The 16,132-nt window shown below is 34.9% G+C and overlaps 1 protein-coding gene across 2 annotated transcripts in view; it reads right to left on the reverse strand.

Moving 5' to 3' along the window:
• Positions 1-16,132, reverse strand: part of LOC133227536 (complement factor H) — a 396,803-nt gene that overhangs the window by 309,757 nt on the left and 70,914 nt on the right. For both annotated transcript variants that reach the window (XM_061382126.1, XM_061382127.1), the window contains exons 12-16: positions 14,209-14,385; positions 13,134-13,319; positions 12,846-13,025; positions 10,288-10,467; positions 4,441-4,623 (exon numbers count right to left, since the gene is read on the reverse strand). In XM_061382126.1, the coding sequence (XP_061238110.1) occupies positions 4,441-4,623; positions 10,288-10,467; positions 12,846-13,025; positions 13,134-13,319; positions 14,209-14,385 (906 nt within the window). The remainder of the gene's footprint in view (positions 1-4,440; positions 4,624-10,287; positions 10,468-12,845; positions 13,026-13,133; positions 13,320-14,208; positions 14,386-16,132) is intronic.

The raw sequence follows: 16,132 nt of genomic DNA on the forward strand, positions 1-16,132 counted from the left end.
TGGTCTTATGTTTAGATCTTTAATCCATTTTGAGTTTATTTTTGTGTATGGTGTTAGAAAGTGTTCTAGTTTCATTCTTTTACAAGTGGTTGACCAGTTTTCCCAGCACCACTTGTTAAAGAGATTGTCTTTAATCCATTGTATATTCTTGCCTCCTTTGTCAAAGATAAGGTGTCCATATGTGCGTGGATTTATCTCTGGGCTTTCTATTTTGTTCTATTGATCTATATTTCTGTCTTTGTGCCAGTACCATACTGTCTTGATAACTATGGCTTTGTAGTAGAGCCTGAAGTCAGGTAGGTTGATTCCTCCAGTTCCATTCTTCTTTCTCAAGATCGCTTTGGCTATTTGAGGTTTTTTGTATTTCCATACAAATTGTGAAATTATTTGTTCTAGCTCTGTGAAGAATACCGTTGGTAGCTTGATAGGGATTGCATTGAATCTATAAATTGCTTTGGGTAGTATACTCATTTTCACTATATTGATTCTTCCAATCCATGAACATGGTATATTTCTCCATCTATTAGTGTCCTCTTTGATTGCTTTCACCAGTGTTTTATAGTTTTCTATATATAGGTCTTTAGTTTCTTTAGGTAGATATATTCCTAAGTATTTTATTCTTTCCATTGCAATGGTGAATGGAATTGTTTCCTTAATTTCTCTTTCTGTTTTCTCATTATTAGTGTATAGGAATGCAAGGCATTTCTGTGTGTTGATTTTATATCCTGCAACTTTACTATAGTCATTGATTTGTTCTAGTAATTTTCTGGTGGAGTCCTTAGGGTTTTCTATGTAGAGGATCATGTCATCTGCAAACAGTGAGAGTTTTACTTCTTCTTTTCCAATTTGGATTCCTTTTATTTCTTTTTCTGCTCTGATTGCTGTGGCCAAAACTTCCAAAACTATGTTGAATAGTAATGGTGAAAGTGGGCACCCTTGTCTTGTTCCTGACTTTAGAGGAAATGCTTTCAATTTTTCACCTTTGAGGATAATGTTTGCTGTGGGTTTGTCATATATAGCTTTTATTATGTTGAGGTATGTTCCTTCTATTACTGCTTTCTGGAGAGTTTTTATCATAAATGGATGTTGGATTTTGTCAAAGGCTTTCTCTGCATCTATTGAGATAATCATATGGTTTTTATTTTTCAATTTGTTAATGTGCTGTATTACATTGATTGATTTGCGGATATTGAAGAATCCTTGCATCCCTGGGATAAAGCCCACTTGGTCATGGTGTGTGATCTTTTGAATGTGTTGTTGGATTCTGGTTGCTAGAATTTTGTTAAGGATTTTTGCATCTATGTTCATCAGTGATATTGGCCTGTAGTTTTCTTTTTTTGTGGGATCTTTGTCAGGTTTTGGTATTAGGGTGATGGTGGCCTCATAGAATGAGTTTGCAAGTTTACCTTCCTCTGCAATTTTCTGGAAGAGTTTGAGCAGGATAGGTGTTAGCTCTTCTCTAAATTTTTGGTAGAATTCAGCTGTGAAGCCGTCTGGACCTGGGCTTTTGTTTGCTGGAAGATTTTTGATTACAGTTTCAATTTCCGTGCTTGTGATGGGTCTGTTAAGATTTTCTATTTCTTCCTGGTCGAGTTTTGGAAAGTTGTACTTTTCTAAGAATTTGTCCATTTCTTCCACGTTGTCCATTTTATTGGCATATAATTGTTGATAGTAGTCTCTTATGATCCTTTGTGTTTCTGTGTTGTCTGTTGTGATCTCTCCATTTTCATTTCTAATTTTATTGATTTGATTTTTCTCCCTTTGTTTCTTGAGGAGTCTGGCTAATGGTTTGTCAATTTTATTTATCCTTTCAAAGAACCAGCTTTTGGTTTTGTTGATTTTTGCTATGGTCTCTTTTGTTTCTTTTGCATTTATTTCTGCTCTAATTTTTAAGATTTCTTTCCTTCTACTAACCCTGGGGTTCTTCATTTCTTCCTTTTCTAGTTGCTTTAGGTGTATAGTTAGGTTATTTATTTGACTTTTTTCTTGTTTCTTGAGGTTTGCCTGTATTGCTATGAACTTTCCCCTTAGGACTGCTTTTACCGTGTCCCACAGGTTTTGGGTTGTTGTGTTTTCATTTTCATTCGTTTCTATGGAAATTTTGATTTCTTTTTTGATTTCTTCTGTGATTTGTTGATTATTCAGCAGCGTGTTGTTCAGCCTCCATATGTTGGAATTTTTAATCGTTTTTCTCCTGTAATTGAGATCTAATCTTACTGCATTGTGGTCAGAAAAGATGCTTGGAATGATTTCTATTTTTTTGAATTTACCAAGGCTAGCTTTATGGCCAACCCACCTCAAAACAGGGGACACATACAGACTGAAAGTGAAGGGCTGGAAAAAGATTTTCCATGCAAATAGGGACCAAAAGAAAGCAGGAGTAGCAATACTCATATCAGATAAAATAGACTTTAAAACAATGGCTGTGAAGAGAGACAAAGAAGGTCACTACATAATGATCAAAGGATCAATCCAAGAAGAAGATATAACAATTATAAATATATATGCACCCAACACGGGAGTACCGCAGTATGTAAGACAAATGCTAACAAGTATGAAAGGAGAAATTAACAATAACACAATAATAGTGGGAGACTTTAATACCCCACTCATACCTATGGATAGATCAACTAAACAGAAAATTAACAAGGAAACACAAACTTTAAATGATACAATAGACCAGTTAGACCTAATTGATATCTAAAGGACATTCATCCAAAAACAATGAATTTCACCTTTTTCTCAAGCGCACATGGAACCTTCTCCAGGATAGATCTCTATTTTAGATCCCCATAATGAGAATGGTACTGAAGTCGTCCCAGATGTCTGTTAACCTATCCTCATTTTATAAATTCTTTTTTCTTTTTCCTATGCTGTTTGGAAGTTTCCACTACTCTGTCTTACAGATCTCTGATCCATTCTTCTGAATCCTCTAATCTACTAGTGATTTTCTCTAGTGTATTTTTCATTTCAGCTGTTGTATCCTTCAGCACTGTTTAGTCCTTCTTTATATTTTCTTATTCATAAAATTCCATTTTCATTCATTCTTCTCTAGAGTCCACTGAACATCTTTATGGTCTTAACCTTGAATGCTTTATTGGGTAGATTGCTTAACTTTGTTTAGTGACTCTTCTGAGATTTTGTCTTATTCCTTCATTTGGAATGCATTTCTCTGTCTCCTGATTTTACCTAACTCTGTGTTTATTTCTAAGAGTTAGGTATATTCCTGATCTTAGGGAAGTGGTCTTTTGCAGAAGTCTATGGGCCCCAACAGAATGCTCCCCTCTGTAGGATGTGTTCAGCAGATCTAGATGATATAGGGGTGCCCTTCTGTTGTGTCAATGCCAACTACTCTGGGTGCACTAGTAGGAAAGGATCCCACTTCCTCCCCAGGTGGCTGACAGACTGTGCCTCATGTGGTGGCTGCCAGCCCACTCATAGGCGGGATGAAGTGTTGATGGAGCTGGCTTCAGGGCCTAAGCGTACTTGAGCTGGTGATATCGCACCCAAGAGCAGGGTGAGATGCAGGTGTAGCAGCTGTGGAGCCCAGTGGAGTCTGGGGTTGGTGCTGTCATGCTGGTGAGTTGTTAAGTCTCTGGTGCTAGTAAGCTATGCATGTGTGTGTTAGGGAAAACTCTAAAGTGGTACTTGTCTCTCATGATGGCTGGCACCAGTATCTATGATCCCAATTGTCTTCTATCTCTCTAGAAGTTTCACAAAGGTAAACAAATTAGTCTAACCCAAGCCTCTTTCCCATTGATGCCTCTTCACTGGGACACAGAGTATGAGAGATTTTGTATGCCTTTAAAGAACAGAAGAAACTCTGTTTCCTAAAGCCCTCTGGCTTTCTTGTGCACAAGTTACTCTGGCCTTCTAAGTCAGAATTTCTGGGGGCTTATTTTTCAGGACCATGACTCCCAGGCTGGGCAGCCCAGTTGTGCCTTCATTCTTGTCCTTTGATCATTAAGAATAAAATTTGCATAAACATAAATTTTATCTGTTATTTGCACAGTAGACCAAGGAGTTTGTCTGCATTTCACATCAGAAGTGAAAGAGTGTTCATCAGTTCATAAACTGAAACTGTGATTTACTGTTTCAAGATAAATTGGAAGAGACAGAGAGGACTTCATCCTGTTGATCCATACAAAGATTGTGTGCATGCTCAGGCACTTAGTCATGTCCAACTCTTTGTGACCCAGTGGATTCTAGCCCAACAGGTTCCTCTGTCCATGGAATTTCCCAGGCAACAACGCTGGAGTGGGTTTTCACCCTCGTCCCCAGGGGATCTTCCCCATCCAGGGATCGAACCCGTATCTTCTGCATCTCTTGCGTTGCAAGAAGTTTCTTTACCACTGAGCCACCATGGAAGGATACAAAGCTTAGAGGAGTATTAATCTTCTTTAAAGAATATTTTAAACAAACTTTGCATGCACTACTTACCAATACATCGTGGGATTGACTGCCATCTCCCATCCTTGCACACAATTTCTTCTGCATCTTGAATTAAATAGTTTTCTTTACATAGAATTGATATTTTTTCTCCATCCTGATAATTCACTGTAGTTGTCATATCACAAGCATTGGGAACCTGAGGTGGAGGTGGGCATAGTTGTATTTTTGCTTCTGAAAATATTAAAATTAGATTTCTTGATTAAAAAGCATAAGTTCAAATATTAAAGGAAAATTTTTCAATAAACAGAAAGCTCTAATGTTATATCATAAATGATCAAATAATATGATACTCTGTAATTATACTCTTAAGCTTGTTTAGCACTTCAGTATATCACATTTGGTTCATTGTCTCATGATCTTAGTTTCTTCCTTTTATTCTTCCTGTGCTCAATCTTGCATGATTTATGTAAAACAGATTTTATTTTTTCTAACCTTTAGGATGCCCTAATTGAATTGCTCACCCAGTTATAGGTACTGAGGAAAAACTGCTATCAGGGTCTCTTTTTTTTTTTTTAGCAGATATTCATGATCAGATATATTGGACTTGGATTGAAGCCCTCACCAATTTTTCTACCATGGGAGTTGATCAGCCAGATAGAAACTACATTTAGTTAATAAACTATTAATGTGATGCTGATTCTTGGACAAGGTAAGAGTTAGATTGGTTCACTGGGATTTAGAGTGTATTGTTTACAGGTCAGTACTCTCCTGAAGGTACAATTCACTAGCTTTCCTGCACTGTTAAACGATATATACACTGATGAATGCACCTTCTTTAACGGATTAGCAAGCCTGGCTTTCTCTACGTGACCAGAGGGTATAAAAGATCCCTCTGTAAACTGTGTCTGAGTCCATCAAATAGAGATACCTCAAATATCCAATTCATAATCTGAAGACAAAACCTGTTCTGCTCAACTGAGGGAAGACTGCGTGAATACACCTGGAAGAATTTGGAGCCCTTTATGACCCCTTGGTTTTGCTTTCTCCTGTCATACTTCATTTCTATTTCATTAGAAACACTATGCAAGTATAGGCTGGAAACTCATAAATCCTTTCAGGGAGCCAACATTTTGTATTAAATTCAGGGACATATTTGACTGAATATACTTTATTCATCATTAGTAATATCATCAGATTTTCTATTCTGATCTAAGTCAATAGGAGTATTTTTTGTGCTTTGTTGTGCTTAGTCACTCAATAATGTCAGACTCTTTGCAACCCCATGGATTATAAACTGCCAGGCTCCTCTGTCCATGGGGATTCTGGATTCTCCAGGCAAGAATACTGGAGTGGGTTGCCTTGCCCTCCTCCAGTGGATCTTCCCAACACAGGAATCGAACCGAGGTCTCCTGGAACTCGGGTGGACTCTTTACCATCAGAGCCACCAGGGAAGACTTGGAATAGTTTATGTTTCATCACAAATATTTCTCTTATTTCTGTTTTAACTATTTTGACCTTTTTATCAATGTATTTTCAAGAATTTATTTTTTTTTATGTCTGATGTTTAAACATTTTTGTCCTAATAATTTTAATTTGTTAAGAGTCTTCCAAAAGTTAGTCTATACACTACATTTCCCCGTAAACTGAATATTTTGCAAATCAGCTATTTATACTTTTTAGCTTATTATAAAAATTGACATTTTAATTTTAGTTTTCCTTTCCTTCTATGTTCTTTGGATGTATGCTATTTTCTGGATTCTAGATTGTACTACCTATTACTTAATTCACTTTTTTTGTAAATCAAGTTTTAATCTATACATATCTTTGTTTTTTCCTGTGTACCATAGATTCTAAAGTATACAGTTTTCATCTTACTTAATTTAACATATTTTCTGTTAGTAAATCACAGAAAAAAAATTTTTTTAATTTCCAAGTTTTGTGATATGGGTGAATAAGTTGTTTATCTAGCTTTCTTTTAATTTACAATTGCTTTTAATTTATAGAGAATAATTTGAGGACTCATTACATGAAATTGATGAGGAATTCTTTTATCACATGAAAATAATCAGGTGTTTTAAATTAATTAGCTATATTTCAATAAATGAATGTGGACTTCCAGAGAAGGCATATTATGAAAACTATGAAGACCTATTTTATAAATATTAAAAAGGTAATTCACAAAGACTAAGCCATTATAAATATATAATGTATCTAAGAATATATCAGAGTACATGAAGCAAAGATGGGCAGAACTGAAAGAAGAAATAGACAAATCCACAACCACTTGTTAGCAATTCTGAGAGCATTCCTACTCTGATGGATAGAACAACTAGAAAAAGCTATTTGAAGATATAGGTACATTTTAGAACACTATGAACAATGTCAACCTGATCTAGAAACTAGAATATACATATACTTTATATGAAATGGAAACATCACAAAGATAGACAACATGCTGTGCAACAAAGAAAGAATAAAATTCAAAATATTAAAAATTTACAGACTGTGTTCTATGACAAGGGAATTAGATTAGAAATAAATAAGAATAAATTATCTATGTAATCACTGATGATAATCATCAAATTGTGTACAGTAAATATATGCAGCTCTCTAGATAACAATCATACCACAGTATTACTGTTAATGGAGACTGAACTACTTAGAAATCCATAAATATGTGAGAATTAAACAACACATTTCTAAACAACTGTTACATCAAAGAAGCCACTATGAATATTAGACAATATTTCACATACAGTTCATTGAAAATAAAATTGATACATATTTATAAATTTTTGAGGCACAGGTAAAGCAATACTTAGAAGTAAAAAAAGGTAGTTTTACAGGCTTAGATTTCAAAAGCAGGATGGTTTGAATCAATGTTATCATTTTTTATCTTAAAAAATGAGAGAGTAAAATTAAAATCAAGTGATCAGAAAAAAGGAAAATTAAGTCCACAAGAGAGAAAAAATTGAGAAAGATTAATAGAAAAGAAAAAACAGAAAATTAAGAAAGTTAAAAATCATGAACATTAACAAGATACAAATTAGACACAAGAGGAAATGGAAGAACCTATGTGTGTTAAAAATGTTAATTTGAAAATGATAATTTTGAAAAACAAAACTCTATTCACAAAATAAAGGAGGGAAACAACTCTCAATACCAAAAATGAAAGAGGTGAGATTACCCAATATACTATAGGATTAAAAGAAAAATAGAATGTTATGTGACTATTAGAAATGATTTTACATCAATCAATTTCATAAGTTAGGTAAAATAGAGATATTTCTTGAAAAATGCAACAGTCACACAGTGATAAGACAATGTAGAAAATGTGAATAGCATACTCCCTATTAAAGAAACTGAATTCTTCATCAAGGGAATATTTCAAAGAAGCAAACTGCATATCAGATCTCACGTGTGCTCAGTCGTGTCCAACTCTCTGCAACCCTATGGACTGCAGCCTGCCAGGCTTCTCTGTCCATGGGATTCTGCAGGCAAGAATACTGAAGTGGGTAGCCATTCCCTTCTCCAGGGAATCTTCCCTACTCAGGGATTGAACCCGGGTCTCCTGAATTGCAGGCAGATTCTTTACTGTCTGAGCCCCCAGGGGAGCCTATTGGTATGTCTGGAAATATTGAAGCAGAAATAAACAGAGACATACCATGTTTATGAATTCAAAATTCAATATGGTAAAGAAGCCAATTGTCCACAATTCTTTTCTCATTACAAAGTCATCCCATTTGATATACAACCCAATATTTTATCAAAATATTGTAAAGTAATTAACCTCCAATTAAAATAAATAAATTTATATTTAAAAAAAGTTTGGAAGTTTCCCCTGAAATTTCTATGTTCAAAACCAAAATAAATAAAGTTATTTTGAGTGAGAGGAACATACTTGGAGACTATTATCAGACTTTCAGCCTGCTAAAAAGCTAGTTACAAAGGTAATTTGGCAGCAGTGAAGATAGTTAAGTGACTAAATATAAAGTTCAGAAATAAATCAACACTTTTCTGGTTAACTGATTTTTTCACTTCAATGGCTTTTCCACACATATTCTTAAAATAATTGACAATCCATCCATAAAAAATTAACTCCTACTTTACGCAATTCTCAAATGTTAACATGAGACAGATAACATACTTAAATATACTCACATAAAATTATAAAGTTTCTAGAAGAAACTGTAGAACATATGTACTTCACTACCCCTAAATGTTGCTTGCTTCTTTAAAGATGCAGTTGTGTAGCAAGCTCTTTTAATTTTATATTTGCTACTAATTTAGAATGATTTATAATCATGAATTCCTTGAAATTTTGGGGGAATTTCTTCATCATATGAAATAATAAATTGTTGTAATTTAACTATATTTAAAAAGCTAATATATATTTCCAGACAAGGTACATGACAAAAATTAAGAAGTATTTTATAATTAAAAAAAAGTTAATTCACAAGGACCAAGCAATCATAAATATATAATGTATAATATACAATGCTGTGCTTAGCCAGTCAGTCATGTCTCACTCTTTGTGATCCCATGGTCTGCAACCTGCCAGGCTCCTCTGTCCTTGGGGCTTCTCCAGACAAGAATACTGGAGTGGGTTGCCTCCATGGGATCCTCACAACACAGGGATTGAACCCAGGTCCCCCCCCCACTGCAAGCAGATTATAGACTGATCTACCAGGGAAACTCAAGAATCCTGGAGTGGGCAGCTTAACTCTTCTCTAGGGGATATTCCTGATCTAGAAATTGAACTGGGGTCTCCTGCATGGCAGGCGGATTCTTTACCAGCACAACTTCCAGGGAAGCCCATAATATACAATGTACATTATGTATCGGCATGGCAGTTATTTAGAAGCTTGTTGTTTAATTCCCAAATAGTTATGTTTTTCTAAATAATTTATTCTTCATTAATACAGCTTTATTGTTGTATGATTTTTATATTTGGATCTTTATAAAAGGATGAATTATGAGGTGGAATATTAGACAGTAAATCTGGTTTTCTATTGATTTGAAGCTTCTTTCTAGATATTCTAGGCTTGTAGAAATTGGTAAACATATTGAGGATAGAGAGTCCAAAAGTCATAGAGTTGGAGAAGAGAAACACAGATATTAAAAGTGGAAAATTGAAATGAACCTATTCAATTGGAATTCATCATGTAAACATGACTCAAGACTTCTCAAGATAGTTAAACAAACAAGAGAAATAAATGACTGCTGCTGCTGCTGCTAAGTCGCTTCAGTCGTGTCTGACTCTGTGCGACCCCATAGATGGCAGCCCACCAGGCTCCCCTCCCTGGGATTCTCCAGGCAAGAACACCGGAGTGGGTTGCCATTTCCTTCTCCAATGCATGAAAGTGAAAAGTGAAAGTGAAGTCGCTCAGTCGTGTCCGACTCCTAGCGACCCCATGGACTGCAGCCTTCCAGGCTCCTCCGTCCATGGGATTTTCCAGGCAAGAGTGGGGTGCCATTGCCTTCTCCCAAAATAGATGACTAGATAGATACATAAATATATATAAATAGATACATAGATTGATACATATAGATATGTTGATAAATACATAATAGTTCAGCATAAACATAAGTACATTTATGTGTAATACACAAAATCAGAAACAATGGCTTTTCCATAGAAATGAGCACACCTACTGCCCAGATGTTAATTTAAAGTCACAAAGTCTCTGAGTTGTTTGTCACATAGCTGATTAAGGCACGTTATACAATTAATATTTAGACACATTATTTTGATTAGCTTCTAAATTACCTTGCAGATGGAAAATATTTGGAATGATAAATAGCTAAATTTCCTTGAAGGACACAAAGATACTACTTTTACAAGTTAGTGAGATATAGAATACATTTTTTAAAACATTATGGACAAGAGATTACCTTCATTGCAGTCTACTTTAGGATCCCATTCTCCATTTATACAGATTGAGTGCTTGTGTTCTGATTTTCCTCGACATTGGTAACTTTTGTTGGTGTTATGGTCATATTCAATCTTATGTGCTGGTCTCCCCCCAGGTGGAAATAATGTTGACCCTTTACACTTCCTAAGTTCATCTGTTGCTATAAAATGAAAACATTCTCTTGAAAAGACTAATTCTAAAGAACCAAATAGCCAATAACAAAAAATAGCTTATTTTGTCAATAAAATAATGATGTTACAATTTATGCCTACAAATTCCAGCAGCCAAGTTATTGCTGATCAAATTGCATGAGATGAAAAATTATACATGAGCCTGAGTCTTGTGTCCAGTTTTTGAAATTTCAGAGAAAATTCCCATCCTAAAGATTTCTGCCTTTTTGACTGGAATACTTTTTGATGATCTACATAGCAAATAGCTATCACGTGAATAAATTTGGTCCCAAACTTGAAATCTGTGCAAATATTCATAAATTTGCTTGTTGACCTTAAGCATCTCTACATTATTTTTAATTCACAATCTTAAAACAATAAAATAAAACAATTTTCTGTGGACTAAGCATACCAAGTTGCTACTTTATATACATTTTTTTCAAGAAATAATATGAAACATAATAAGAAAACTACATCCAAGGTGTTTTGTATAGAATCTTAACTTTTAAGCAAATCTTTTACCTGACACCAAAAATAAACAAACACTTGAAATAAGAAGATGGGTACTTAAAGTTACAATCTATCTTGCATATACACTTGGAGTCTTTGAGCCACTGTGTTATGTACCAGATCATTATAATGCAATATAAAGCCATGATAACAATTTTTTTCTAGCTCCGGGATAAGTTAAATATGGACTAAAAAAGCTTTATGTATATATATACCTATTTTATAAGTTCAGTGCAAGTGGAAGTTCTTTTTGAATTTGACAAAATATCCATATAGATCTTTGGCAGTATATGTTAATGATTTGTTTATGATAAAGGTTTAGTGAAATGAATAAAATAAGGAAAAGCCGAGTAGATAGTCAAAGAAAAATGATGATATCAAAATAAAACTCTGAAAAAATAAAATAACAAGCTGAATTGAAAACACACTAAAGGCTTGAGAATTAGCCTTGTTTTTAAATTTTGTTCAGGGTCTTGATGGATATAAAACCAGTAGTATTCTTCAAGGAATGGTGGCCAAAGGAAGATGTATACTCAAAAGGAGAAATAGTGGCTGCGGGCCTCATCCTATGATGGACTGATTTCTGGAAGGAAAGCAGACGTATTTTATTAGGAGAAAATAAGCATAGTAGGAAGAATGACAAGCTAGATTAGACAGAGTTACAAAATAAACCTCGAGAGAAGAAAACTGGAATAAGGTCTATTATAGCAAAGGGGGACTACATTAAACTGAATACAGGTAGAGGATTAACCTTTGCAAGGAAAACTCTGAGGTCAGAAGAGTAATAATTGAAGCAAACATTTTGGCATTAGGTATAATGAAAAGTTAAATGAGGTGAGGTCATTTGAGGAGATAGAAGAGGACAAAGATGAGGTTTGATCTTGAAGAATTGGCAATACCTAGGACAATAATGTGTTCATGAAAATGCAGGGATTAATAAGCAAAAAAAAATTACTATTTAACTAAATAAACTCCCACTGAATGTCTCCCATCTGTCAACTGGTCTTTTGAAATGGGTCTTTCAACATACTGTCAGCAAAGAAAACAGCTATCAGTCCCTGCCCTCACTCAGGGCCTAAGCCTAAGCCATACCTTCTTCTTGGAATAATTAATGACTAGAAATATAATGAGTTAATAGGCCTGGAAATCCAGGGCTGTCTTTGAATGCAGAGCCCAGGAAAACTCCAGGAAAAAGTCTATTCCAATAGAAAAAATGAAAGAAGGCAGCTAACATTGATTCTCTTGGTCAGTCATCAAAGACTTGATCATCCAAAAGTCAGGACGAGTCTCTTACAGGGAAATGCGTCAGGGCAGGTTCCTGGCCCCACCCCAAGTGCCTCCCATGACAGAGTTACCTACTAACAGGGAGGGCTGGAGCCCACCCTCCCCAACACAGTAAATTCTCTTTTCAGAATTTGAAACAGATAGAGAAATTATCATTGTTAGAAGCTTGAGAGGGAAGATTCCTACAGAAATGTATCAAATGGGTATTTTCCTCAACTATAATTCCTGGTTTCCAATGTTCTAAAAGAAAGAGTACCATATAAAAGCAAAAATGGCATTTCTGCAATGATAGTTGTATTTTCCTGGTAACTAGTACTCCCATTTTAATCACATGAGTATCTATCAGTAAGGTTTAGTTTCACACTTGTCAAGATAAACAATGTCCATATCAGGACAGAAAGATGGATAAAATTCTATTGCTAGTTTATATTTTTCCTCTTCAACACATATTGGACTATAAAAATCAAATGTTTGGGATCATTATATTTTAAGATCTGACATTCTCAAGGATAACTCTAAATTTCAACAGAATGGCTGCAAATACTAAAGGTCAATTTGAGATGTGTATTCTGACCAATGCACTGAGGAGGCTGGGTCCACTCTCCACTAATACACGTGATAAATCTGGGTCCAATCATTGTAAATGCTTCTCTGCAACTGAACTCAACCGAGTCTCCATGGTGATAGGGAGGGACAGAAGGCTTGACATCGCCGTGATCAAGGTCAGGTATATTTCCACAGGTACGCTCCTCCTCTGAAAATCCACAAATATATTTGTCTTTAAAATATTATTTAAATGTGTATATGGATACAAATAAGAGTAATGATTTACCTTGAAATATTACTACTTTTAATACATTACCAATACACACAGGTAAAGCTGTCCATTCTCCATCAACACACTGAATTTTATGAGAACCCTTCATCAGAAATTTGGGGTTGCAAGCATATTCCACAACCTCATTGTGTGCATATTCTTCTTTGTGTATTTCTTTCCTTTTCCCATTAGGAAGTTCAGGAGGTAGAGCACAGGACTTAACTTTCTTTACTGTAGAAATATTGCATAAATTATGGTAACATTGTGTCTTATAACTGAAAAATCCAGCTAATGCAGAAATGGATTTCTCTAAATGATCTTTTATTTGTTATATAATTTATTTTAGCATTCTTAAACGATGAAAAAAGAATAGTGTTTACTGATTCTGTTACTCATCTTGAACTAGTATATTGAAGTCTATGTATGCTCAGAAAGCATGTTCATTATCCAGACATGTTAAATAAATATGCAAACCAGTTACTCAACCTGGGAGTATAAATTACAGCAATACTTTTATTCCACAGAAACACTGTGTGAAAACTTTTTGAAAAAAATATCATTTGAGAGAAGCATTTGAAAAGTTTAACTTTGATTCATATGATTTGATACATGTGACTGAACTGATTTTAAGTTACTTGAACACTCTTTAGATATACTTGAGGACACTAGATGTAAAGCCCACAGTATAGAAACTCTCCAATATTAATGGTGGAATTGCAGGAAAAAGGAAAACTAACAAGAAATCCTGCCAGTGTCAGGTTCCTCATGCATTTATGTGGATTCTCCACCACATATTTCAAGAAGCACCTGAAGGTTAATTTCTTAAAGAAGGAAAACTGAGGTATACCCAGCACATATCCTTGGTGGGTCATTCAGTCGTGTCCGGCTCTGTGTAACCCCATAGACAGCAGCCCACCACGCTTCTCTGTCCCTGGGATTATCCAGGCAAGAATACTGGAGTGGGTTGCCGTTTCCTTCTCCACCTTGGTGGGTATGTCTCTGCCTTAATCATTAGACTATAGATGCACTGAAAGTGGACAGAAAATTAAGGGAGGGAAATAAAAAGGTTGATATCTGAAATCCCAACTCTTGCTCCAACAACTGTCAGATAAATATTTACCTTTACACGTTGGAAGTTTAGGGGACCATCCAAAGTGGTAGCACTGAACTGAATCTGCTCCAACCATAATACGGCCTTGACTGCAGGAGAATTTCAGCACATCTCCAACTTTATATGTTTCTTTCCTGGGATGAGCATTTAAGTATGTATCCATTTCAGGAATACTGCATTCTCTTTCTATCAAAAAAGATAAATAATTGAGTGAGAATATTTAACCATTGCAAAATAAATATTATTTGTGTAACATAAAACGAGGTGCTGGATATTGCATACACAGAACACACATTAATGCTCTTCCTTGAAAAACATTACATGTTAGGTTTTATACATCCTCTGCACTCATCTGGGATTTTGAGAAATATTAAGGTATTGAGCAGCAACATATATGCCTGATAATTTATTTGTAAAGTCAACTTGTTAGTACTGGATCTGATTTTATCACTGACATTTACAAAATATAATGCTACTTTTTTGGTCTCAAAATGTAGAAATATTCTCTCAGAATAAAAATACACAATTTTAAAACTGAATATAAATGAAAAAATGGTATTATAAAAAATATAACTGGGAAACTAGAACACACAAGAGAGACATTTCTCTTATATTTGAGTTACAGGTACATTAAAAATCACTTAATTTTATCTACAAGTATAGAAATCAAACTGAAACATGAAACAAAATGAGTAAACATGTTCAAGGTCACATAGGCATATTCTAGGTGTCTTGATTATGTATATGACAACACAAACATCTAATCTTATTGTACCTATAAATGAGCTTAACTATTAATATATGTGTAATTATTCTGATTCATTTTAAAAATGTATAAACTTATCATTGAAAATGTGTAAAATCTATGAAATTTGTGACATTGCTGTGTGTGGATTAGTCGCTCCCTTGTGTCTGACCCTTTGTGACCCCGTGGAGTATAGCTGGCCAGGCTCTCTGCCCATGGAATTCTCCGGGCAAGAATACTGGAGTGGGTAGTCATTCCCTTGTCTAGGGGATCTTCCTAACCAAGGGATCAAACCCAGGTCTCCCTCATTGTAGGCAGATTCTTTACCATCTGAGCCACCAGGGATTGCTACATATTATCAAAAATTTCATTATTCTTTATTTGGAATCTTCCTATTGCTAAATCATTTTTAAACTTCTCAATTGGAATTTAAGAATTAGAATCTCACCAAAAAGTAGAATCATACTATCTAAAATTCTTCAAACATTATCATAAAATTATACATAAGCTAACTAGTTTTACTAGTAATGCCCCCTCTCCCCAAAATCAATAAGTTTGTTCCTGCTTTTTTGTTGTTGTTCTTTGTTTCTGTTTCTGCTTTTTTTTTTTTTTTTTTTTATGTTGAGTTTTGTAGCTTAGATGAGAGGTTACTACTGATGAGAATCATTGGGTTTCCTTTCCTAAAATTCTATTCCAAACTTCCACATAGCAATACTTCTGTTGGTATGTGACTTTGTTTACATATTTTATGTTTATCTTATGTAAAATTCCTATTTTATCATACTGTGTTAAATATTGCTTTAACAACAACAAAAAGGTCTTGGCATTAGGCTGTTTTCCAACTGCTGTCTTCCAATAGAGTGACTGTAAGAAAGACATGATCATGTTAAAAGCCTTTCCCTTTACTTAGAATTGTTATTAGCTCAGTTGTGTCCATCTCTTTGTGATTCCCTGACTGCAGCTCGCCAAAATTCCATGGAATTCTTCAGGCAAAAATATTGCAGTGGGTTGCCATTCCCTTCTCTAAGGGATCTTCCTAACCCAGGGATCAAATCCAGGTCTCCCGCAATGCAAGTGGATATTTTACTGTCAGGTGGCTCAGAAATTTTGAAAGTGAAATTGTAGTCTCTCAGGTATGTCTCTTTTTGACCCTATGGATTATAGCCCTCCAGACTCCTCTGTCTGTGG

Source organism: Bos javanicus, chromosome 16, assembly GCF_032452875.1.
Source record: "Bos javanicus breed banteng chromosome 16, ARS-OSU_banteng_1.0, whole genome shotgun sequence".
Classification (NCBI taxonomy): domain Eukaryota; kingdom Metazoa; phylum Chordata; class Mammalia; order Artiodactyla; family Bovidae; genus Bos; species Bos javanicus.